Here is a 26,161-nt window from a genome sequence, read left to right as displayed (position 1 = left end):
ACCTGACAGAGAGAGGGTGAGAGAAGGAACACAAGCAGGGGGAGTGGGAGAGGGAGTAGCAGGCTTCCCGCCGAGCAGGGAGCCCGACACGGGGCTCAATCCCAGGACCCCGTGAGCCGAAGGCAGACGCTCAAAAATTGAGCCACCTGGGCACCCCCCAGGTGAATTTTTGAATTCAGTTTAAAGGAACAAATGAAGGTACTTATGACAAAGTAGTACAGAAGGGGAACTCCCCCTGGGTTTCTGAAAACTGGGTTGCTGCTTCCCTTTTATCGGAGGCAATGAAATGAAAACAAGTGTATTTCAAACCGAAGGGCCGGGCCAAGGGGTAACACGCTGCTTATGCTCTTGGATCACTCTCTCCTTCTTGGTAAAGTTCTCATAATTGAATGGTGCTTGCCAGAACGTGACAGGAAAAAAACAAAGAATCCTGTGTAGACTGAATTATAAAACTGTGCAAAGCAAACCTTCCTACAGAAGGGCCAGGGCAGCTGGCAGCGCACCCGCATCCGTACACCTCAACTCAGCACACACTCTCCGTCATCCGTTCACACAAGGCCACATGGAGGACAAACACCGGCAAACTAGAGTCATAAACATTTCTAAGATAAACATAAATGTTGATTGGATAATTCAGCACTTGCCGAGTCGCTCAGGAATCTAGGGCAGTAAGCCTACTTGGAGATAAGTGAAAAGCTACTGGTGTTTTCCCAACCTATTTTCAAAGCCCATTACAAAAATAAATCAGTGTGTCCTCTAATAGCTCTAAAAACAGTTTGAGTGATCTTTTTTTGTGATTTTTTTAAAAAAAGAAGTAAATGTCCATATTTGTTAAAATCTTGCATTGAGTTACATTCAGAAACAAGCACAGTCCCTTCTCCCTGGTGGGAATCATCAGTCTATTTGCTCATTCTCTTTGACTATAAAAAGATCTTTTGGGGTGAAATGCATTGGCAGTGCAAAAAAAAAAAAAAAAGGAGGGGGGAGTCCATTAAATAAAGTACTGATAGAATTAAGCATTCGTGCGCGTTCTCTGCCAGGTTATCTGCAGGCACAAGACTCTACCGTCATGTTAGGATACACTTTAAGTACCACGTTCTTATTTTCATCAAAGAATAAGATGCTGAGAGAGGACATCTTCTCAGGCACACAGCAAGGCTCGGGGATTCCGGGCACGACCCCCACCGCTCGCACTATGCTCTGGATGGTAGCGTGATTTGATGGCTTCAAAGACTAGAAAAGAAATGGGAGAAGAATATGGAGGTTAGCGGGAGCTGCTTTTCCACCGTTCACCACTCATCACCTGAGCGCACTGGCACCGGCAGCGGACGCGCTTCAACACGTCCGTGATGCTCTGGCACTGTCGCCCGTTCAGTACAAGCTCGGATCCCGCCCCCACCACGACGGTTGTCGTACACTGATACACACATCCATCACGCCGGCTGGTGTGTGTATATATATGCGCTAGCTGTGTGTGACCTGTTATCTCATGTCCTTACAACCACAACTACCAGTGTTTATATTTTTCAAGTAAAGAAATAGGCTCAAAAACTCAAATAACATGTTCAAAGTCAACTAGCTAGAAAGTGACAGAGTGAGGATTGGAATCCAGTTATCTAAACCAGAGTCACTTAATTAAACACAACCTGGTCCCCGCACAGGGGGTTAATATGTCCTCGGATGTCTTCAACAGCAGGGTTGCAAAACACCCCATTCGTTCTCGAGTCTACGCTTCCCAGAGATATATGACCGCCCCCGCTATAGGGTTTGACACTTCGCTGTTAAAATAAAACCAAGTATCAAGGAACATTGATCTGTTTGCCAGGATGGACTGGATGGTAATCGCTCTGCGCTGTGATGATTGACCTGGCAGAAGCACAGAGGTGACGACGACCACCCCGCTGGCCACTGGGGGTCACTGTCGCTCCATGGGTTCTGACTCCAGGAGGCCGGGTGGAAATTAGTTTCATGGGGGGCCAAATCCTCTGGGAACAGGGTGCCCGAGGTTATTCCATGGGTATCAGAAGTTGGACCAAAGGTGCCTGGTGAAGTCCGCTCCTGGGAAAATGCCGAGTGGAACCCCCAACACCCACGTGACACAGGTGACTGTCACTCGGCTCCATCGGGCTCTGCTGCGCCCTGAAGGACAGCCGCTATCCAAGCCCAGGACGGGCGGGTGTTGTCAGAGCGCTGCAGACTTCAGGACCTACGCCCGCCGCGCCGCATCTGTGTTCCCCAATGTCTCTTTTAGGCAGGTGAACCCAGTGTTGTCTTAAATATATTTAGAAACAGAAATTGGGCAACTTGCCAGAGATCGCATGTCACTTCAGAAGTGGGATTTGGGCCAAAACTCTGGGTTTTTAATTTCAAGACTTTGAGCCATGTTTCTCATGGCTGAGAGGGACCTCTGAGTTGGTGTTTTAATTTCAACCTCCTAAAAACTCCTGTATGACAACTTCAGTAGGTTAAGGCACAGACAAACCAAGGGAGAAGCAAATAATACAGAAAGCTGGCATACTACTAAAAAAAAGAAGAAGAAGAAGAATAAGAAGAAGAAGAAGAAGAAGAAGAAGAAGAAAAAGAAGAAAAGAGAAGAAAAGAAAAGAAAAGAAAAGAAAAGAAAAGAAAAGAAAAGAAAAAGGATTAATTTTGGCAGAGAAAGGGCAAGTCCGATTTGTCTCACCCCATCTTTCAACTTTAATGAAAGAAAATATCCATATATGAGACTTTAACTTTACTGTGAATGGGCATAAATTATTTACGATATGGTCTGAACGGTGGGCAACTGGTTTTTTTTTTTTTTTCCTCTTCTTTTCCTAGAAACTTTAAGTACGTGTTGTAAAGGATTATTAGCTTTCAATTAGCTTTGCAAAGCAAAGTATGCTCCCTTTAAGGAAAGGAAGTCTATGTCTGATATCACATGTCATGTGCCTGGCACATCCATAAACCATGTAACTGGTACAAACTGTAACTACTGCACCAGAGAGACCCATAGCCACTGTTTGTGACTTCATCGGTACTGGTAATTTCCAAAAAAAATTTTGCAGCCATCCGCTTTTCTCTATTGATTTATTCTTAAGACTAAGCGATCCAAACAGACTATGATAATGCCCCCAAAGAGTTTCTTTAAACCATAGATTTTCTGACATCATTATTCTGTTATTCTTAGTGTTTTAATGACACTTGTAATATTTAAATTTCATATGAAGTGGATCTATTTAAGTAGAAGGGATCTCGATTGATCAAAACTGCTGTGTGTTTCTGGTCTCCGGGGCCTGGAACACAGCGTGCTCTGGACACTGAAAAAGTACTTGCTAAATGGACAAAACACTTAAAAGAAATAACATGCTCTCCATTTTACCTATTACTGTGGAAATCGTTCCCATCAACAAAAATAAGAGGTTCTGTGCAAATGACCCAGAGTAGATACGGAAAATATTCATGGGTGTTTCCTAGGAAAATTCCTGTCCTCTTTTTTTTTTTTTTAAGCTCTAACTCACAAATGATAGATTCAGAAACTATGAGCCGTCTCTGGTGGGCTCGCTGGAATTTAGGCACGGGCCCTTGATTCCGGGTTGGCGTGTGTTATCAAGAACCTTCAATTTGCCAGGGAGTTTCCTCCTTGTTTCTTCACTACAGAACCCTCTGATCAAGCTGCTTTTACTGGGAATCATCACGTCATGCACAAAAGATCCATGCAGTAATTGTTTTTCTGAAACAGGTTGCCAGTCTATAATATTTGTTTGTCTTTTAGTTCAGATCATCCTTCTCATAACTCTCTTTGCATAGCTTAAGAAATCTGTCGATCTGTGTTCTCTCTCTCCCTAGTCTCTGCTTTTTTTTTTTTTTTTAAAGATTATTTTATTTATTTATTTATTTGTCAGAGAAAGCAAGTAAGCACAAGCAGGGGGAGCGGCAGGCAGAGAGGGAGAAGCAGGCTCCCTGGGCAAGGAACCCCATGTGAGACTCGATCCCACGACCCTGGGGTCATGACCTAAGCGGAAGGCAGACGCTTCACTGAGCCCCCCAGGCGTCCCTCTCCCTTGTCTCTGTTTTTAATGAGAGTAAAACATGACTTTAGCATCGGTCTAGGGAATTTGGGCTTGGATCACTTCGTACATCGAGGTTGAGGGTTTTTAGGTCATTTTTTTTTCAGGAGCAGAGGTTGGAATGGGAAACTCCGGGAATTAATTGAGGGTGTATCATTTTGAACTCATTAAATGTGAATTTCTTTTTTTTTTTATAAGGAGTATTTTTTTAAGAGTTTATTTATTTATCTGTCAGAGAGAGAGAGAGAGAGCGAGCGCGCACAAGCAGGCAGAGGCAGAGGGAGAAGCAGGCTCCCCGGCGAGCAGGCAGCCCGATGCGGGGCTCGATCCCCGGACGCTGGGACCACGGCCCGAGCCGAAGCGGGGCCTCAACCCGCTGAGCCCCCCAGGCGTCCCCCGTGAATTTCTTTTTTCTATCGGCTGTTTGGTCCCACGCGTGTGGACCCTGCGCTGCGTGATTCTGCGTCTCGGCCCTGGTCCGCGCCCGCGGCCTTCCCGGCGGGGGCAGCTCCGTCCCTGCGGCGCGGCGGGGTCCGCGGGGTCCGCGGGGTCCGGGTCGCGGGTCGCGGGTCGCCGTCCGCCGCTGTGTCGCGTGTCCGCGTCGCCGGTGTGCGGGTCGCAGGGGCGGGCGGCGCGGCTCGGGCTCCGCGGGTCTTCACGGCCCCGCACCCGCGGTCTCGCCCGCGGCCCAGACGGCGGTGGGGCTGGAAGTCGGAGCCGTCCCGGCCTGGGGGGAGACCCGCCGCGGTGCGGGGCCGGTGCGGGGCCGGTGCGGGGCCGGTGCGGGGCCCACGAGGCCGGACCGGAGCGCGTGCGGGGCGCGGGGACGCGTCGGGGCCCGGAGCCCTCCCGCCGGCCGCGGCTTTGCTGGGCGCGTCCGGTCCGGCCCGCGGGGGTGCGGTCGCCGGGGACGGCCCCGGGGGCGTCGGTGCGAGGGCGAGGCCGGGCGTTCGGGGACGCGGAGCCGCGCTGCGCCGGGTGACGGGGCGGTCGTCGCCTTTCGCCGCCGAGGGGCCGCCGGGGGAGGCTGTGCTCGGGACGCCCGAGGGACGGGGGCGCGGGGCCGTGTCCGACGTCCGGGAGCCCCGCGGCCCCACGGGGCTCCTCCGGCTCCGCTCCGAGGCCTCGCGGGCCCCTTCCTCCGAGCGTCCGCTCCGGCGACCGTGCCCGGGGCGGTGCCGCGACAGACGCGTCCGTCGGTCCCCGCGCGGCCGCTCCCCGCGCCCTCGGGTTCCCGCACCGCCCGGAGGCCGTCGGCCGCCGCCCGGGAGCCCTAAACGCGAAGCGGATCCGCACACGGCGACGAGACGGAGAACGCCTCGCACCCGCGGACGCCCGCCCTCCCCTCGGGACCGGGACTCCGCGGCTGAGACGGGCCCGTCGCGCGCCCCCGCCGCGCCCCCCGCGGTGCCGACGCCCCCAGTCCCCCGAAGAGTGTGAGGAGTCCGGCCGCCGCAGCCAGGGCCGTCGCGACCCTCCAAGGGACGGTGACTGGGAGAGCCTCCAGGCCGTCGAACCCGCAGGGACAACCCTATCGGAGGCTTTGCGGTGTCTGAAAAGGGGCTAGAAACGTTTAAGAAGCTGTTTCTTGTCTTAACATCTTTTATTCTCTCGATCGTTTTCCGTTCGGTCTTTCTTCAGTCCCTGTATTGAATGTTCTGTTCTCCTCAGCCTCGACAATGACCGTGACTAATGATATCAACAGCAAATATGTACTGAGCGCCTGCTATGTGCAAGGGTTCCATTTCCCCACCGCTGTCGTTACGCAGATACTATTGTTTTATTATGTACCATGGTACCCATTTCAAAGATGAGAAAACGAACATACAGTTGCCCCTTATACAACCCAAGTTTGAACTGCACAGGTCCACTTACATGTGGATTTTTTTTTTAAATAAATCCAGTACTGTAAATATGTTTTCTCGTATTTAGTTTTTCTAAGCATTTTCATTTTTCTAGCTTACTTTATCGTTAAGAATCCAGTACAGAGTACATACAACGTAGAAAATACGTGTTAATCTACTGTTGGTGTTAGCGATAAGGTCTCCAATCAACAGTAGGCTGTTAGTAGTTACGTTATGGATCAAAAGTTATCTGTGGATTTCCGACCATGCAGGGCATCAGTGCCCCTACCCCCCATGTTGTTCAAGGGTCAACTGTGTAGAATATGAATAACTCTTCCCAAAAACCATAACTGGTAAGAGGTAGAGCCCAGACTTGAGGCAAAAGGATCTAGTTCTCAATGTGGCTACTCAAAGAGGCTTTGTGGCCCAGTGGCATCAGCACCTGTTAGGAACTCTACTAAAAATGCAGATTCTTAGGCTCTGTGCTCAGAACCACCGGATCAGAACCGACATAGCCCCAGGCAAGCTGTAGCCACATTAAGGTTAAGCAGCCCAACGAGGAGCCTGTACATTTAGTCATTCCACTGCACTAACACACTCAAACCTATCTCTGTGACGCTTAACTTATCCCTCATAAGCTTTTAAATAAGTGTGCTTCGGCTCATGGAGAACCGTCAGGAAGACCCACTGAGGCAACAGTCAGGGCAGGCACAGCCAGCAGGAGAAGGGTGGCAAGTGGGGGTCACTGTCGTGGAGCGGCGACCGGACCAGGCCTCCGGAGGGAGGAGTTGAAAACTCACTGAAAAGCGCCACATGGTCAGGGCTCCCTGGCTCAGGAAGGAAAACTCCTTCCCCAGGCTACATGGAAGAAGTTACAGTGTACGAGTGTGAGAGATTATTTGGAAAACTCCGTCGTCCTGAGTTTAGAGATGGGTTTGAATTCATTCCACCTCTCAATGCCGCGAAGCAACCCACACTATAAAAATTCATCACTGTTACATTCTGCGTCTTTGTGGTGTGTTTTTAAATGTTTCCCTGGTTGGAACAAGTTTTATCTGGTCAGCGGTGCAGTCTTTATGAGTATTTAGACAAAATGAGGCTGTTTATATCATAGTAAATGTACATAATCCTTACTTCGTGTTTCGGTTTACGAAGCACGGAATCAGCAAAAATCCTCAGGAAAGACAAGTCTTAGATGCAGAAAGCTTGTCCTTCTGGGGTATCTGATAGGAAAACAGGGATTTCAGTCAAGCTCCTCGCCCTGAGGCTGACCCCTGGCCTTGTGCAGCCGGACCTTCTGCACATGCTCCACTGAACAACCCAATGATCACGGGACTAGTAGCACGAGAACAGGAAATGTTAAAGAACGATAAGCAGAAGCTCTTCACTCTTGGAGGCAAAGGATTTTTTCCTCCGTTATTATATAGCAGCAAAAATTGAAAAAAAAAAAAAAGAACAACAACAACAAACCCAACTCTATTCTTTCTCCGAATTCCAGTCTTACCGCCCCATTTCACTGTATGTCAGATTCAAACTGTTGGAAGCCAAGAATAGAATTTCGGCGATAAGCTTGACTGAAGGCCAGAGGGCACCCCTGTCCCTTCCTAACTTTAGATCCAAAGACAGAAGAGTCTTTGGATCCAAAGACAGAAGGGCCTGGATGTGCTGTGCAGGCAGAGGCGGGACTGGGAAAGCTTCTGAGAGTAAATCATTTAGGAGACTGAGGACTGATGGGATAAAGTCATCTCTGCTGATTTTGGAAGAGACACAGGTAAGGCTCTGACTGGTTGCAGTAAGTTTGGAAGAAACTTACAGGGTCAAAACACCCTATTTTGCATTCTTTTTTTGATGTTTACTAGGGAAGCAGATGAAACAAACACCTGGTGGATCTCATGGGGTGAGTTCACCGGGCCCAGCCCTGATCCCGACCCTGGTGGATCTCATGGGGTGAGTTCACCGGGCCCAGCCCTGATCCCGACCCTGGTGGGTCTCATGGGGTGAGTTCACCGGGCCCAGCCTTGATCCCGACCCTGGTGGGGCCGGCTCATCCCAGGGGACACCACTGGTCAAGAAATATCCTGCAGGGGCGTCACTCCAATTAGTCCTTCCTGTCCCTCTTCCCACGACATCTAGTCCTTCCCTGACCATCCCCTCCCAAACCAGACTTCTGTCCCTTGGGGCTTGTGACTGCGGGCGTAGAGCCGCACAGAGCTGAACACGCCACATCCCTCAATACACGCCGCGTTTGGAAGCACACGAAAAGCACATTTCACACATACGTTTTTCCTCATATCCTTCTTCTTACCAGTACTGACTTCGTGTTAAGGTAACAACCGTTAAGGAAAAAACCACGCCCGACCGCGACTGCCCGGTACGTGCCGGATTGCAATCAGTGAGTGTGCGGACGGGTGTGTAAATGAAAGCGCACGTTCTGTCAGCGCGTCTCTCTACCCTACCCGAGCAGGAAGGACAGGACAGAGAGCGAGGGCTACCTTCGGCATGGGGAACTGGCATGCTCCGGAGCAGTAATAGGCATCAAAGGACTTGGGGGAGATGATCCACTCGCTCCAGCCGATGTCCGCGAAGTCCACCCTCAGGTACCGCCGGGCACAATTTCGAGGCTCGATCCACTGCTTCCTTCTGGCCTTCTTCAGGGTCTGCGCGTCAAACTGGAGCGTCTGGCTCTTCTGGTGAGGTCCCTTTCTCTGTTTCTTTCTGTTTTTAGTCTTCTCTGGGGCCTGAGTCTGAAGGGTCTTGTAAGGTTTTCTTCCCTCCCATTCCGCGTCCTCCCGGTACTGGTACTCGGCCCCGGGAAGCTCGTTGTTCTGCAGCGGGAGCAGGATCCCCGCCGAGCGCTTCTTCCTCCGTTCCCCGGACACGGCAGTCCTGATGCGGCTATCCAGCGGAGGCACAGCTCCGGCGGGGGAATCACGGTGTCCTCGTAAGCTTGAGACCACACTCTCTGGCTCGGAAATGGCCGCATCGTTCGCGTACACCAAGATATAAGGCTCGGGGAAGGGTGACATCTTCTTCGGCAGCTGCTGTCCTTTGGGGGTAATGTTAAATCCCACGAGGAACTCCTCATTTTCCCTGGCCTTCCTCAGGACTTGAGTGATGTCTTTAGACAGCCAGGATCCAAAGTCTCGAGATTTGGCGACGTCTACTGAAAGATGACCCAAGAGTTGACTTTGGTTTCTGTCGGATTTAAGGATCCACGCAGAGAGATCAATCTGCAAGTGTTTCCTCTGAGCCTGCTGTGAGCATCCTCGGGACACGGGACAGCTCAAGCTCATGTTTATTAGCTCCCCGGCATGGAAGTGCAGGGTGGCAGATAAAATGTTTTCAGACTTGGTTAGAGAAGTCAGGTTAAAAATGTGCAGTCCCTCACTTCCAAGGGTTCCTAGGGAGGGAAAAAAAAAAAGAATTAACAGGAGTAAACAGGACCCCTACCTAACACCTAACACCACATACAAAACGTAACTCAAAATGAATGAATGACCTAAATACAGAGCTAGAGCCATTACATTCTTAGACGAAAACATACAAGTAAAATCTTCAGGGCCTTAGATTTGGTGACGGATTCTTAGATAATGACACCCAAAATATGAGCTGCAAAGGAAAAATAAATAAATAAATTGAGAAGATGGCTAAGTCGGACTTCATCACAATTAACGAACTTTAGGGCATCAAAGGACATTGTCAAGAAAGTCTGTCCGACCTACAGGAGGAAGAAAATATTTTCAAATCATACACCTGATAAGCTGTGGCACCCAGAACATACAACTGACTCGTACGACTCAACCGCAGAAGGCCAGAGACACCGATAAAAAATGGGCAAAAGCACCAACCAGACACTTCTCTACAGAAGATCTATAAAGGGCCAATATGCACATGAGGAGACGCTCCACATTAACAGTCACTGGGGAAATGTAAGTCAAAACCACACTGTGGTGCATCTGACATGCGCTCGCTGGGCTTTAGTAATCAGAACCAAAGTAAGTGCTAGCGAGGATGTGGAGAAAGAGGAACCCTTCTACATCGCTGGCTGGAAGGTGAAATGCTTCCGCTGGTGTGGAAACGTCTGGCAGGTCCTCCAGAAGTCAAACACAGAAATACGATGTGACCCCACAATGCTACTCCCCTGTAGCCCAAAGAAAGGAAAACACATACTCAGCCAAGTGCATGCAAATGCTTACCTGCAGTTACAGGGTCACAACGGCCAAAGTGAAGCGAGCCCGCAAGTGCACCCCCGGAGGGGCGGCTGAACGACAGCGCCGCGTCCTCGCGGGGAATACTTATATTTATATGATTTATCCATAAAATTAGTATTTATATATTATATATAACATATATGTATGCTTATATATAATATTACATAAATATTTATATTATTTATCCATAAAAAGTAATGAAGAACCGACACATGGTAGAACATGGGGGAACCTTGACAAGATCATGTCAAATGAAAGAACCGAGACACAGAAGATCACAGGTTGCATGATTCCACTGACACGGAATATTCAGAGCCGGTAAACCCATAAAGACAGAACACACAGTGCTGTTTTCCAGGGACTGGAGGCAAGCAGAAGGGGGAAGAAGCTCTTACTGGGTGGGGGGCTTCATTCTGGAATTAAAGAGCTATTTTGAAATTAGTGGTGGTTGTATAACAGTGCAAAGGTACCAAATGCTGCGGAACTGTCCACTTAGGAATAGTTAACTTTATTTTATGTGAATCTCACCTCAGCTAGACAAACAAGCAAAAAAAGATATCAGGAGTAATTTTTAAAGCTAGAGAAAGATTTGGGGCGCCTGGGTGGCTCAGTGGGTTAAAGCCTCTGCCTTCAGCTCAGGTCATGATCTCAGGGTCCTGGGATCGAGTCCTGCATCGGGCTCTCTGTTCCATGGAGAGCCTGCTTCCTCCTCTCTCTCTCTGCCTGCCTCTCTGCCTACTTGTGATCTCTGTCTGTCAAATAAATAAATAAAATCTTAAAAAAAAAAAAAGCTAGAGAAAGATTAAAGCAAGGATGAGCCATGTTCACTAATTTGGTTTTTGTTTTTTCTTTTCCTGAAGCACCACGGATGTGTAGAGGTTTTAACACAGCAGTGAACTTCCTGCCATGAGAGCTGAGAGTTCTGGCCCTTCGTTATACTACTACCAAGAACCAGTCCTATAAATCCGGCCCAGAACTGTAATAGCTTCTTAGCCGTGGCAGTGGACAGCCTACCGGTTACAAGCACCAGTGGGATTAGACTCGCCTGGATTCAAGCGGAGGTTCAGCCGCTTCGGGCAAGCTAGCGTTCTCACTCGTAACACGGAGACCACACCTCCCTCTCCTCCCTCCTGATTCAATGAGATGCGGGTAAAGCAGTTCATAAGGCGCCCAGCACGTGGTTCTTCAATACATGTTCTTACTGTTGTTGGTGCTGCGCGGACTGTACTACGGGATTATCTCTTCTACCTGCCTCACAGAGTTTACGGTGCAGCGTGAGGGCTGGTAAGCAAGACCATACAGGTCAACACTCGGGTAATTTATGGGAAACAATGAGCCACACATTCAACTTATCCTAAAGAATTAATGCCCTTGTAGAGCCTGCCTGGGGTTTATGACATCCCAAGATCTTAAAGAGTTGAATTTCCTCCATGTCGTTTGATGAAAATTATTGAAATTGGTCAATTGTGTTTCAATCCTTCAAACATGAGAGAGACAGAACAACAGAACAAGAGCTTATCGGTCAGGGCCGAGGCTGGTTCCTTCTCTTGAGATCGTCTACCGAGTCAGTGGTGAGGCTGCGCTTTGACTCAAGAACGCCCCGTCCCAGGATCCATCACCAGAGCCCGAACCCTCCCCCGTGCACTTGTTCCTTATACATACTGGGTTCAGGAACATACACCCGATCCTCAAGTTATGTTCCTGATCAGAAACATATTTCCATAAAAACAAAACATTTTTATAAAGACGTGGAAACTTAAAATGAGTTCACTGAGTCCCCAAGCACAAGGGAAGTGCAATGGGAAACATATTTTACTCATTTTTAACACCACGTGAAGGACGAGGAGGGAACTGCCATTTGTGCACATTTGTATAATCCATGACACCAGGATAATACTTTGCAGACCTTTATAACAAAGCCACGGCATCAGGGCTGTTCAGAGACTCCTGCCTTAATGCATAGCGGTCCCTGCAGCGTGTGCTTTTACCCAGACTTCTCGTAGCAGATGGGAGCTCCAAATGGAAGGAGGGGAAGCCTCTGTTCCAAGTACGTGGCAAGCCAGCGGTTGCCCAACAGACATCCCGGCAGGGAGAAACGGGAACTACAAGGGGCCTGGTGGCGGTGTCTCAGCGGGTGCAGTGAGAGTGCTCCTTCCCCCAACGTTCTGGTTTCAGATGTTTCCTCCTTCTCAAAAAAAAAAAAAAAGTTTCCGTCTTCCAAACATGTTTCCAGACACCTTGTGACCTGCTGTTAAGCAGCTCCCAGCCCTGTGTCTAATCTTCAATATCCTCTCGTAAATGCTTCAGAATCTGCCCCACTGCCTCTGCGGGTGCTTTCAGTGTAGCTCGGCACACAATTTGCAAGTCCCACCCCGGGGCCCAGGCCTAGCGCCACCACACCCACTCACTGTCCTTGGGCAAGTAACCCAAGCTCCGTAAGTCTGTTTGCTCCTTTGTGAAAAGAGCCCAATAGCATCAAAGGCAGGGATGTGAGAATTAATCGACAGGGGGCAGGGAAAGCACCTTGGCCCCCCGAAAGCTCTGTGAAGGCTCGCTAACCAGCACTGTGCTGTCCAAAAGGATCGCCATTTACGGCTGAGCTGAAATGCGCTCTAAGAGTAAAACACTTGGGATTTCACAGACTCAGTTCAAAAAAGAATATAAAATATCACATGACCAGAGGTTTACATGGACCGCATGCTAAAATGACAATACTCGGATGTCTTGGGTTGAATATTATGATAGTGTGATTTTATCATAAATATGTATATTTGGTCCTCGTCCCCTGTCTGGCTCAGAGCTCCTAAAACCCTTGGTCATTCCCAAGAGAACCACACAGGTGGCTTTTGTTATGTTAATGAGACGGATTTAGAGGACCAGTAGGGAAAGGGGTTGGTTGCCAGGAGAGCTGACCCACTGATGAAAGGGTTGAGGCTTTTAGCCCCATCCCTGATCAGGGAGAAAAGAGCAGTGGGACAGGGAAGCCCTCCCCATGGACTGAAACCACCACGCCTGTATTACGAAGCCTTATAAAACCCCAAAAGAATGGGGTTCAGAGTGCTTCCATGTTGGTGAACACATGGAGATTTGGGGGAAGCAACACACCAGGGGAGGGCATGGAATCTCCACACCCTTGCCGCACACCTTGCCCTCCGGATCTCTTCCATCCGGCTGTTTCTGAGTTACATCCTTTTAATAGAAGCTGGTAACCCAGAAAGCAAACGGGCTTCCTGAGTTCTGCGAGCTGCTCTAGCAAATTAATCAAAACCCAAGGAGGGGGTTCACGGGAACCTCCAATCCGGACCTACGCTCCAGGTGACGACCTGGGCTGGTGATCCACATCTGAAGTGGAGGGAGGTCCTGCAGGATCTGACGTTATCTCCCGGAGCCAGAGTCGGATTCTCAGATACCCTGCTGGCGTCTGACAACTGCGTGTCGGTGTGGGCAACTTCTGACCCACGTCACCCACACCAGAATCAGGTGCAGAATATTTTCAGGATAATAATATATGATTAAAATTAATGTCACTGGTTGCTTTTCATATTTTTAAATGTGGACACCCCAAATTTTAAATTACATATGTGGCTCACGTTTGTGGCTCAGATTACATTTCTACCAGACAATGGTAGTCTAGGATAACTGTCACTTTTGTAGTCATAGAGTCCAGAAGAAAAGAAAAAAAAAAGGAATTTTTTTTTTCCAAGTGCAGAGAAGAATTAGGATTTTGCTGAGCATGAATACTCAAACCAGAAACTAAGTTGGGCAAAAGATTCCCTTCTTGGAATGCAACAGGCTTTCCTTTACCAAGAACATTAGACGAAGATAATTTTGGTAATTGCTTTTTAATTTTCCCTCCAGCTGTGGCTAATCGGTTCAGTCTGCAGTCCGAAGTCTAAGATGAACAAACCGCTCGACGACAGAGTTGGAAGAGTTAAACGGGCAGGTTAGCAACCGTGCTTTCCGGCATAGCGATTCCAGACATAGCTTCAGTTGTGTTATTTGTGTAGGACACAAATACATCCACTACAGCCAACAAAGAACCAGAACCAAAGCAAAACCAATGTTCCACTTTAACAAACATGAGTTGAACATCTACGAGGCGCTGGCCCCTGGGCTGGGTCTCGGGGCCGCACAAACGTCCACTGCGGTCCACACTGGTGGTGGAAGGAAGGGGTGGGGTGCTGGGGCTGAGAAGCAAAATGGGGGTAGCTGTGCCGTAAGGATCCTACTTGCTGTCAAAGGTGTGAACTACGTTCTTGGAGCAGCACCGAAGCGAGCGTTTACCTCTGCCTGAGTAAAGAGAAGAAGCACACACGGGGAACCAGACTTTCAAGAATGAAGGGAGACAGGGGTCTTGGGGGTGGGAAAGGGAAGGAGCCCATCCTGGCAGCAGGCAATGCTGCATACCCAGAGGCTTTTGCATAGCAATATTTCCTGTATTTTCAAGAGAAATTTACTACGTCCTAAATTAATCTAATCCTAACAGACATCTAAGCTGCCTAAATTCAGAAAAGGAATGGCCAACCCATATTCAGCTCCTAACTCGAGGTCCCATTTTATCAGTATGCCCAGCACGTGACGTTTGGCCGCTCCTACCCAGACCGGGGGTGCCTTATCCTGGCCGTTCTAGGGGACCTCCTCTCCCACTCTGGCTTAACAGTAAGCTAGAAGCCTCAAGCATCCCGCCAAAACACGTCTTGACTTCTCCAACCCCTATTGTATTTTTGTCCTCTTTCACCTTCAAGTACTCAGTTTCTGGGCAAGTTAATACTGTTTCCCTCCAGAGGACCCAACAAGCACGTAGTGTTTACAGAGGAAGAAAACGGGAGCAGCGAGCAGTTGAGCAAATGAGTACAGAGAACGACCTAAGGAGATGGATACCGCCCTGCAAAGGGACACAAGTGATGACATCTACTGACTTATGCTCACGCTTCTTATTTGATAGATTTTGCAAATTGACTTAACTTTCCAAATAAGAGTCTTCACATGTGTGAGAACAAGGGCCTTGCAGCAGGTGTCTCTGTTCTCCGGGAGTGGCACGGTCTCAGCTACAGCTCCGATATCGGTGCACGGAAAATGCCACGGCTCGGAGAGAGCCTGATACATACCCGTTTGGAATTATTGACGTAGAAACCCGAGGTACACCTTCTGATTAATAACAACAAACTGACATAATGTAACAACAATGGTGGGTTTTATCAGGTTAAAAAACAATCGCGTATGCATTTGCAGGCGGTCTGCAGTCCTCGGGTACGAGGAGACATTTGGCACCACACCCGCCAAATGACATCTGGGGCCGCGTGCTTCATTCTGAACACCCTCGTCCTGACCAGTTCGTTGGTACAGGGGAGAGTAGTAGCCAAGATGATGAAGGGTCTGGAAACTCTGCCTTACGAGTTTGAATTCAGGGAGAAAACAAACGGTTTGCCGATGGCATGAAAATTGTTGACAAATACTTGAGGGACTGAAGAGGGGGGACCCCAGGGTTGTTCTTTCCAGGGTCAGAGACGAGACCGAGGTCTAAAAGAGATCGGTGCAGGGAGGCAGAATCCAGAGGGGTACGTGGAAGGAATGACTTTCGAAGTGTGGAGTGTGGCGGTGAGCCCCGTCTGGGAGACTGGGCTACGTGAGACAGTCCCCCTAATTCCGACGACTACAGGAGGATACCCTCACGGTAGGGAGGGTAGCAGAGATGCCCTGGGTCACAACCTCTCAGGTCCCTCGCAAGGAAGGGGGCTTCATTTTCCAGCTCCTGCTCAGGAAACGTTTGATGCTGAAGTATTGCTACCAACAGGTGGTGCTGTTTCCTCACTGTTGCTGGCGCGAGCCCCGCTCGGGATCTTCCTTGCTGGGGACGCTCCCGGCCTGGCCTTCTAGTTAGGATTCGCCAGGGCCATTATCCTCTTATTTTGCCTTTTCTAGAGTCAAAGGATCCGTGACTCGAAAGAGGCTTCAGACGTCAGGTGAGTTTCAAGTTCCCCTCCTCTCTGCACACCTGTCCGGATGTGGCACCTGCCGCCTCGTCTCCCTGCAATGGCTTCGTCCCCCTGTTCTCCTTGATACCCCAGACTTGGCTTTTTACGGCAAAGGGGAGCCGCCACCTCCTGAGGTGCGCTTGTCATGCCAACGCACTCCTTCTGTTGGAGCCCGGCCTCTAACACTATTCTCCTAGCATCCCTGCTCCTTCCCAGGACCATAAACTCCTTAGAGGAAGATCCTGCGGTAACTTCATGGGACTCCTCAGCCGTAAGCATTGGGCTTAACTCTAGCGCCCTGCTCGGTCGATGCTTCTTTCACGAATAAACAGACGGAGTCCGACCTATCCACGTAGAAATGCAAAAATGAGGCACCTGCGAGTTAACACGGACTTGGGAGAGGAACCAGCTCTTCTCTTGACTGTACAGACGTTTCTCAGAGTTTGATTCATAGATAAAGGCAGAAGATTTATTCCTGTTTTCATCTGAAAACAAAGCACCTGAGCCCCCTGAAACCAGGGACACAGTGAGGAGCCTATAACTCAGGACCGGCCCTGCCATCATCGCGAGGGTTCAGCCCCCCACCCAGAGCCGCTGGGGCGGTGCCCAGGGAGTGGGGAAGTGGAAGTTCACCTTCGTGCTGGCCCACACAGAGTGTTTTCAGAGGGAATTAGAACACACAATGGAAAGCTTTCTATGTAAAGTCTGATTTTAAAACAAATAGACTCAATGAAATCTTGATGATTAGTTAAATCCCCAGAAAGCAGGGAAAACATTTCAGTCATACAGAAAATATGTAAGTCAGGACAACGTCTTTCCCCCCACTTCTTTCTCCAAACAAAGTACAGCTGCGAGGAATGCCAGGGGTGCCCAGGAAAGAGCCGAGCTCACGCCCAGTCCCTGGCTGAACGCTTGCGGGTGACCCAGGAAGAAGGCGGGGTCGCTCAGCCACCGTGAACTCCCAGGCGAGGCGAGACAGAGACTTCCTAGCTGGAACGCAAAGGCACAGAATTTGGGTTTTCCTTGCAGAGGGCCAGTCAAACGACTGCGTTTTCTGGATTTCAAGACAGCCGTTCTCTGTGTCCCGACTCAAATGTGGCCAAGGATGATCTAAGGTATATTTTTCTGGAACAGCAACATGTCCGTCAATCAGTTTATCTACTCTTAGCCTCTGCCTAAGGGCCTGCCTAGACTGTGAGCTCTCGGAGGGCAGACTCATGTCCCAATAAGTCGCTGAGCTCCTAGTACTTCGCGTGCTCTGGAATATTTATATCCTGAAAAATGTCTGCCTAATTTGTTGAGTGAACAACTGTGTAAACTAACCAGATTCAAAATGGTTCTTACTTAACACCAAAGTGAAAATACTTTCAAGTAGTTTCAACTTTCCAAAGTCAGCAGAAGCCTTTCTTGGGTAGAGGTACCAAATGGCATTTCTCCTCAGTTCGTTGGAAAAGAAGCATCACTAGAACACTGTATATGGAGAAGACTGGTACTGCGACCGGACCTACACATGGTAAAATGCCTCATGGGAACTTCATTCATGGCAAGTTTATTTTTTAAAGTTTGTTTTTAAAGGATCCTTTGGTTGGCTGACAGCCTTTCTACTATCTCTTCTTATCTAGTCCCCTGGACATCTAATTCTGCTCAACTGAAATATTTACCGAGTGCCTGCTCCGTGGCCAACTACGCCAGGTCCTCAGAACACAAGACGTGCTTCAGACGTGCTTCACAGATCCCTGTCCCATACCCTCCTTCCACCAAATCTGTTAGGCCCCAAACTCTCTGCAACTATGGAAGGAGGACTAGAAGTCTTTATTAACTTCCTTTGAAGTCCACTCCAGAGAAAAAACTGCCATAAAGATGGAGATATACCTTCTACCGTGAGGGAAACTTACCATTATGGAAATGAATAAACCATTTGTCCACAGAAAGGACCACGAAAGTGCCAGATGAGACCGGGACTTACACATTAATCAATCCTGGATTCCAGATGCTGTTATAAGATCCTCAAAACTCGAGGGACATGGGCTTGACAAGTGTGTCTCAAACATGCGTCAGAATCATGTTGATGGCTTGTGAAAGCAGAGATTTCTGCGTCCCGCCCCCAGAGTTTAACTTGGATGGTCTTGGGTGGGCTGGAGAATCCCCACGGAGCTCCCTGGTGATGCTGATTCTGCTAACCTAGAGATCACACGTTAGAACAATTTTCCTCAAGAAATCACTCTAAAAAGGTGCCGCTCTGCTCCACTCAGCCGTCAAGGTCAGGACAGAAACAGTAACTTCTTACATGTGGGTTTGGGGCATCACAGATCATGTCACAAGAGGGTTTTCACCTCCTTCTATTCACGTTGGTGGTGAAATATTATCCTTTGTGCCACAGACAATTACACACAGTCAACAGGTTAGGTATGTTTAAGGCTTGTGGGAAGCTGGAGAGAGATACCTTTTATGATATTAAGAATATCTCACTTACAGAGAGCTTCTAACCATTTCATGCATTTTCACAGTCATCTCAGTTGAGTTTTACCATCTTTCTGTGAGACTGGCACAGCAGGTGTGACTTAATCATTTGATAGATGAAGAAACGGAGTCTAGCAATATTAGATATCTTCATTAGTTGGCAGTTCAGCCAAGATTAGTCATTAGATCTCTTAACTCAGCTTCAAGAATAGAAAAAGTAAAACACCGGGAATCTCTTCTTTACTTGAAAACCATTTCCCTTTACACCTGCCTAAGTGTAGCGGTTACACTTAATTCAGATCATCTATAGCTTAATTCCATGGGCGGTTTTAGTTTTAAAATACCCTTTAAAGGAAAACAAATAAGATTATGCTGGGTCTCAGTTGTTTTAATTGTAAAATCGGAAGATTGGACGAAGGATCTTGTATTTCTACAACTATCAGATGCATTTATTTTATAGAAAGAACATTTAATAGAATTCACTCGGTAAAGTAAGAAGTACTTATGGACGATGGTAATACGGTAGCATCAGTTTGTCCAAAAATTTTATTCATACTGTGCCCAAATAAAATCTAGGCACTGCGTTTACTGTGGTTCTTTGTCAGGAAATGATGGTCTTAAAGGCGGGTCCATCACTGAAGGAGTCAGAAAACACGCTATGCTCAATGGGCTCCATGACTTAGATGCTTAGGTGTTTTAAATGAATGCAGACATCTATGCCTTTAACTTGCCATCCCTAAAAACTGTGTCACCCAAAGTCTTACTTGAGGCACCAGTATGCTGGGACACAGCCACTACGAGCATGTGAAGAGACCAGCAACCTTGTGCATTTCTAAATATATTCCCTAGCTGAGTGTTCTTCACGTACACTGTCGTCATTTACTGCTGTCCAGGGGAGCTATTATCCTGGTCTACGTGTGTCCCTTCATTAATACTAGGTCAGTGCTTCCACGACATGATTCTGTGTTCATGGGTTCGTAACCTAATCATGACAATGCGCTCTGAATTGGAGCTTGGCAGGGGGACGTTCAAGCTGAGACTATTTGTGGTGATGCCAAACTCATTTCCACTACTCCCACCAAAGCCAAGTTAATCAGATAGAGATTGCTAGGGTGTGCAAACTGGATAGATGGGAAAACCATCCACACTTGGGGAGGAAAGTTCTGATGTAGCAAAAAAAACAAAAAACAAACCAAAACAAAAGAACCCCCTCCTGAGTAGCGACTAGAAAGTATATGCAAAGTTGCACAATAATTTTCAGGAGGCTTTTTGATAGGAACAATTTTTATTGCTCTCATAAGTACAACAAACTCGGGTGATTTTAGAAGGGATTTGATAGGTGTCTTGAGTGTGTCTTTCATCAAGATATTAATGGTGATAAAACAAAGTGATGTGTAGGATCTCCAGTGAATTCCTCCACAAATAGAGCGGCTTTTCTTTTAAAAGCACAATACTGTTTGTGAAATGATGAATATTAAGAAATAGAAGATTTCTTCCTATAGAAGAGAACAGTGGCTGAGAATTCATAAAGAAACCAAGAGAATGGAAATTTAATGACAGACAGACTCTACAATTACAGTCAGAGGAGTTTAAAACATGAAAGCAGGAAGGTGGTCCAGCGCCCATTGGACCCTGGTCCACACAGGAACAATGTGAGTAAACATCCTGAGATAGGTGCTCACCAGGAAGTGAGAAATGAGACAGTTCTCAGTTGTAATATTTACTTGAATTTTGTATATCTTCCATTTCTGAGAAATTAGGAAGGCACTGAACCACTGTTTCCCCAGCTTGGTATCTTAGAACCACAATTTTCTAAAATGCTCTCAGGGGGAAAATGACCCACTCTCCAGGGGACTCACTAGCATTGAAAGGCCCTGAAAGTTCCCAAAGCAAGTAAATATGATCTTTTTTTCCAATCCTGTTTGACCACGGGACCCAATTATACATAACACCTGCTAACATCTTCCAAAGACCCCTTTCTACCAAAGTTTCTTCTAGAAAATTAGACTAGACTATTAGGAATAATAGGTTTTGAGATGAGCTCAATATGTTTGAAAAATTGTCTGGTAAATATATCATGACGTCCAATTATTCTTCCACATAAGGGGGGTTGAGCCCGCTTTCCTTGAAGCCTCTCTTTAAATACAAACTTGTAGGACTCCAAAATGCCCGAGAGCAGATGTGGCCTTCAGGCCCCCATTTAGTTTCTAGAGATACCTGAACTGGGCCAATCAAACGCTTACAGAGTTCCACCGCTTAGATAAAATGAATGCAACCCTCCTAATATATTCTCAATTACATACATATTTTTGATGTATAAATATATCCTGAGTGGGCTATCTACTTAGGGGGCTTTTTAATTGACCCTTGTAGTCCCTTGGTCTGAGTGTGGCTAACTATACTAAAAAGCTAGATTTAAATAAATTTTTCATGTAATTCATTCTCTTTCTCTTTTTCGTTCGTATAGATAATCCAGCATTGTCTATTATCGTAAGAACTTCATTGGGGCTATCCTGTATTCAAGTGGCGAGTAACTCAAAGCAGCTGCACACCCGGCTCCCTTTCCCCAGATGCACGGTTGTCCTTTGAATGAAAACATTAGATAACCTGGGTACTCATTAATTTCAAGCCTAGTTTCTGGGTGCCAGAGGTTTTAAGGTAACTGTGTTTTAATAAAGTCATCATAGTCCCATCAAAATAAACCCATCAAAAATAATGTTCGCTCACTGACCCGTGTATCTTACAGGACGCTCATTCTGCCCTCACCTCTATCTTTTCCAAAGCCTTATATGTTCGCCTGGCTCTTCAGAAGCACATCAAATGGTAAAGACTTTGGTCACCTTAGGAAAGGCTGTCCCTTCCTCATTGAATGACAGGATTCACTTTACGGTCCCAATTACCTCAATTTTCTTTTATCTATGAAGTCTGTGTGATTTTTTTAAGAGACAAATATTCACCAAAATACAATCTTTTTGTAGTTACATGTCATAAATTAAAATAATGATGCTTTGCTATTAAGAACACGTGTGCTTTAATCACTTTTCCTGAAGAAGTTAAATTTAGGAGTAGGAAAAATAAGAGTGAGTGGGTATGGGAATGATGAGAAACTAATGAGCACAAAGTATGCATCTTCAAAGACCAAGCCAGGAGAAGAGCTCATGTAAAATACTCTTCTTTTATTCCAAAGTAGCCCAGGACACCTTAAACTAAGATGAGAATAAAATCTAATTTCATATACCTCTTATCTTTCTTCAAGATGGTATATTTTTATAGAGCTAAACTTCTCTGTCATCGACAGTTTTGTAAATTACCTTTTACGAAGGGAAAGATAAAACCCATCTTTCTGCAAGCCCTCACACATCACAAAAAGACTGAGGAGTGTTCCAAACCTCGGGTTTTGGCACACCCTCGGCATAGCATGGAGGGAGGAGAAAGGGGTTAGCAGAAAGTGTATTTAGGATCAATGCCACCCACCATCAAGTAATGGTTTAAGTAGAAAGTAATCAGAGGGATACCACAGCAGCTAAATTTCAACCAAAGATATTCTAGGTTTAGAACAATAAATAATTTTAATCAGGTATGTTCCAAGAAGCAAACAGGGCTCGAAGGCTGTAAGTCAGCCTGGATAAGCACGTGGAAAGTCTGTCCCATCGGCAGCCACCCCACACACCCAGCAGACCACCTGACCCTCCACTAACATTCCTTACGTCGCTGCTGCAGAGAAACCCATACGTTGTGAAACCTAAACACCACGGACTAGAAAATACATCTGATTTATTAAAGCAGACAGCATCTTTCACCCACATCGGAACATATGTCACAAGACAAAGAGTGTTATGGAAACACTGATATGGATGAAGGAGAGGGACACACGTGAAAGCCTTAGCACCTTCGTGAAGTCGTGCCTTCTTGGAGCCAGAACGGCCTTATAATAAGGGCTTTTGAGTGTGCTAGTAACCAAACACGCTTGGAAAGGGTCCAACACGAACCACCTCTCCAGGAGTCTCCATCCAATGCAGTAACACGACACTTTAGCTTCCACAAAAACCAGTGTCTACATTTGATGAATAAGTCATTAAGACCATCTCTGGGATGCAAAAGGGATTACTTTTCTTATCAGGGCACACGGCCTTGTATATATGCTTCAAGCTGCAATCCATCATTTCCAGGGAACTTCTGGCCTCCCTATCAGAGTTTATCATTTACGGGTGTAAGACCTGGGAGGCTGATACAGGGCACTAGAAATTATAATGCACAGAATGAGCCGAAGCCCGGAAGAACACCAGCCCGCCTTCTTCAAACCCTTACCCATCTCCCACGCATGTTGCACTCAGCCTGAGACAGACAGACAGACAACCAGGCAATGGGTGTGAGTGAAAAAACTCACATTCCACTTCCCAACCTTGTGATTCAGACTAAAAATGAAACTTGTTGATACAAAAAGTACTACTCGTCTCTTGGGTGCTTTAGCTACTCCCTGGGAATATCACCGAGAAAGCGAGGGCCAGGATAAGAGCGATCGGAGCGCATCTTCCTGGCGGCCCCCCGCCTCACCCAGCGCACGTCCTCCGATCCCTGCAGCTCCCACACGGCTCCTGCCTTGAGCTCTGCCCCCGGAGTTGCACGGAAATAAACAGGGTATGCGCTGGTGTGGCCAGCAGTCAGGACAGCCTCCCGGAGGGGCTGGCCCACTGTGGATAACTCAGAGAAGCTTTTGTTTCCTTCGCAGAGGGCAGCCCCTTACAGATTACGCTCAGGGTTTTAGGAAGAAAGTGAAATGTGGCTCGGCTCCTCTGCGTCAGAAAGCATAACTCACATTTATGGCGAGTGTCGTCCTGCCTGGGGCCCTAGAGTGTATTCACAGGGTCAGCCTAGGGCTTTCCTTGATGGATGCTTTGGTTTTCCTTTTTTCCAGGAGTCCTACATGTCAAAGCTCTGGGATATTTCTTTCTAGTGATCCTGACAGAACTGATAGAGCGTGAGGCAAGGCCTCCCTCCTTGAAGATTCTTGGCTACTTTCAAGGGTTCAGTGGGGGCTTTGCAGTTACATTTCCCTCTGCCATGACTGCACTGAGCAGAAAAAGCCTGATGCGTCCTCAAAGCACATACACCGAGTCAGTGTCCAGGAAAGTTTCCCTCAAGCGGTTGGCACAAGGGAGGCAGGCTGCTCGCTTAGGTTACTGGCTTCACCACAGGGGACAGGAGGAACCTTGTTAAGCCACGAACTTCGGTCCGCAGTGATCTGTGCTGAAAACGGGATGAGCAGTTTCGCCAGCAGATAGCAGGAGGTGCCCGCGTCCACCGCCGCCCGCGTCCACCGCCGCCCGCCCCCGCGCTCCCCCCGGGGGGCACAGGTGCAGCCCCCGTCTGCCCGGATGGGCTTAAGGAATCGGAAACCGACCACCTGGGTTAGTTTGCGTGTTTGTCACCAAGCGACTGTCAGAGGGAAAGTGTCCAATACAGGAGCACGGGGGACGCGAGTCAAGAGGGGCGCACGGTCTGGAGAAGCGACTGTCTAGAAGGCGAGGGGAAGGCGTCTCGTTCGAGGGTGACTTTTTCCTCTGGTGCCTTGGGGCTGGCATGGGATGACATCTGCTTTCGGGACAACCTGGCTCCGGCCCAGCGCCGGGAACACCCGCACGAGGCGCTCCGGGGTGCGCAGACCCCAGCGCAGGACGGCTCTTCGGGGCGTGCGGTAGCCCCTGCCCCCTCCCCGGGCCGTCCCTCCAGCCCACCCCGACCTCCTTGGTGGCTCTGCAGATCCCCTCTCAGTCCGGGCTCTAAGCGGGGGACTCCTCGCTGGCCGGACGCGGGGTGCTTGGGGATCGAGGGGGCTCGGCGGGCCAGTGCGGAGGCAGAGGGAGCGGCTCCGGGTGGCATCAGAGAGCGGAGGGCAGGCGAGGAAGCTGGGGGGGGGTGTCCCCGAGAAATCCGTGCGGGACCGCGGAAAGGGGGCGCGCGGGGCACTCACCGGCTGCTCCGGCTCGGAAGCTGCGCACCGTGTTGCCTTCGCGCAGGGGCCGGGGGCGCGAGGGCCGCGAGCCCCGCTCCGAGGACCCGGGGGCGCGCTCCGCCTCGGCCGTGCCGCCGCCGCTGTACCGGTCGTAGAGCCGCAGCATGTGCGCGGACACCCGGTCGTGCGGCCGCAGCGCGGGGCCCGGGCCGGCACCTGCCGCGCGGTCGCCGGTCGCAGCGCCGCGGGGCTCCGGGACGCTCTGCCTCAGCCGGTCCCCGCGCGCCAGGCCCGCGCAGAAGCAGCCGAGCCACAGGCAGAGCAGCCCGCGCGTCCCGGCCATGGCGAGCTCCGGCCGCCGCGCGTCCTCTCCGCGCGTGGCGGGGGCGGGGGGCGCTCCGAGCCACGAGTGCCCGCGACGGCGGAGGGTGGGACTCCGGTGAGCCGGGCCGGGGGCGCCGGACGCCGCGAGCCGCACTTCGGGCGCCGACCGACCGCGGCCCGGCAGGTGGCTTCCCGGCCGCGCCGACCTCACCGGACGCGGGCGAGACCTCGGCGCGGGCGCCTTCGGTCCGTCCTGTCCTCCCGGCCCGTCTGGTCCGGAGCGCCCGGCCGAAGCGCCGCGCAGGGGGGAGGCGGCCGCGCGGGGCGGGAGCGGGGGCCGGAGCGGGGCGGGAGCGGAGGCCGGAGCGGGGCGGGGGCCGGAGCGGGGCGGGGGCGCGCGCCTGCCTCTTCCAGGGACTGGAGCGGCTGCGGCCGCGGCCCGACTTTTGAGAGTGTGTGCGCGTGTGTGCGTGTGCGTGTGCGTGTGCGCGCGTGTGGGGAGACGCGAGCCGCCTCCTGCTCCGCGAGCGCCGGCCTCGCCCTGTCCCTCGCCGGCAGCGCGGCCCCTGCTGTAGGCGGAGGCGCGGGACGGGGAAGCCACGGGCGGACCAGCAGGGGGAGAGAGAGGAGAGGAAGTAGGGGTGGGTGCCGGGGAGAGGAGGGGAAGGGCACGACCGAGGGGGCCGGGGCAGGGGGACGCGGCGTTTCTCCGGACCCGGGGGAGAGCGCGCTCGTGTCCCGGCCTCCGAGGGGCGGAGGGGACGCGCGTCCGCCCGGCGCCCTCCTCCCCGGGCGCGGCCGAACGGACGTGGGCCGCGGCCTCGCCCCGCGCGCGGCCCCGATGGAAGTGGCGGAGCCGCACCTGCGCGGGCCGCCCCGGTCCCCCCCGCGCCCCCGGGCTCAGCCGGCAGCACTCGCCTCCCCCAGGACGAAAACACGTGCGAGTCCGTCTTTCGTGAGAAAAGTCAACGCGCGGCACCGCAGCCCCCGCCCCCGCCGCCGCCCTCCCGCGGGGGTCTCCCCGCGCGTTGGGGGGTGACCTCCGCGAGAGCCGGGGTCCGAGCAAGCTCTCGGGGTCGCGGATTCTGAGTCCTTCACTCACTCTCCTGCGTTTGGCTGCAAAATGGAGGTTCAACTACCAGGGAACGTTTCACCCCGCACTTCTCTCGCCCTAAGCACGCGTTGGGCACGATACGCCGCACGCATTTTTTTAAGCAACATCTGCCCCCAAGGTGGGGCTCGAGCCCGCAGCTCCGAGATCGCGCGCGCCGAGCCTCACCAACCCAGCCAGCCGCGCGCCCTTCGCTCTCTGTAAAGAATGTTCCCAGGGAAGCCCATTTCACAG

General features: G+C 50.1%; 1 protein-coding gene across 1 annotated transcript; it reads right to left on the bottom strand.

Moving 5' to 3' along the window:
- On the bottom strand, positions 1-24,853 carry BMP3 (bone morphogenetic protein 3). Its single transcript, XM_080796404.1, has 3 exons — positions 24,511-24,853; positions 8,386-9,293; positions 1-1,233 (listed from the first exon to the last, which is right to left on the bottom strand). The coding sequence occupies exons 1-3, from the start codon at positions 24,833-24,835 to the stop codon at positions 1,042-1,044; spliced, it is 1,425 nt and encodes a 474-aa protein (XP_080652530.1). The 5' UTR covers positions 24,836-24,853; the 3' UTR covers positions 1-1,041.
- Positions 24,854-26,161: the final 1,308 nt, after the last annotated feature.

The sequence above is a fragment of the Martes martes genome (genome assembly GCF_963455335.1).
Source record: "Martes martes genome assembly, chromosome: 2".
NCBI lineage: Eukaryota > Metazoa > Chordata > Mammalia > Carnivora > Mustelidae > Martes > Martes martes.
This window is presented reverse-complemented; position numbering and strand designations above follow the sequence as displayed.

Coding starts and splice junctions, on each gene's coding strand:
- BMP3 (XM_080796404.1), bottom strand. CDS start 24,835: ATGGCCGGGACGCGCGGGCTGCTCTGCCTGTGGCTCGGCTGCTTCTGC. Junction 9,294..24,510: donor CTTCCGAGCCGGAGCAGCCG/GTGAGTGCCCCG, acceptor TTCCCTCCCTAG/GAACCCTTGGAAGTGAGGGA. Junction 1,234..8,385: donor GCCAGTTCCCCATGCCGAAG/GTAGCCCTCGCT, acceptor TTTCTTTTCTAG/TCTTTGAAGCCATCAAATCA.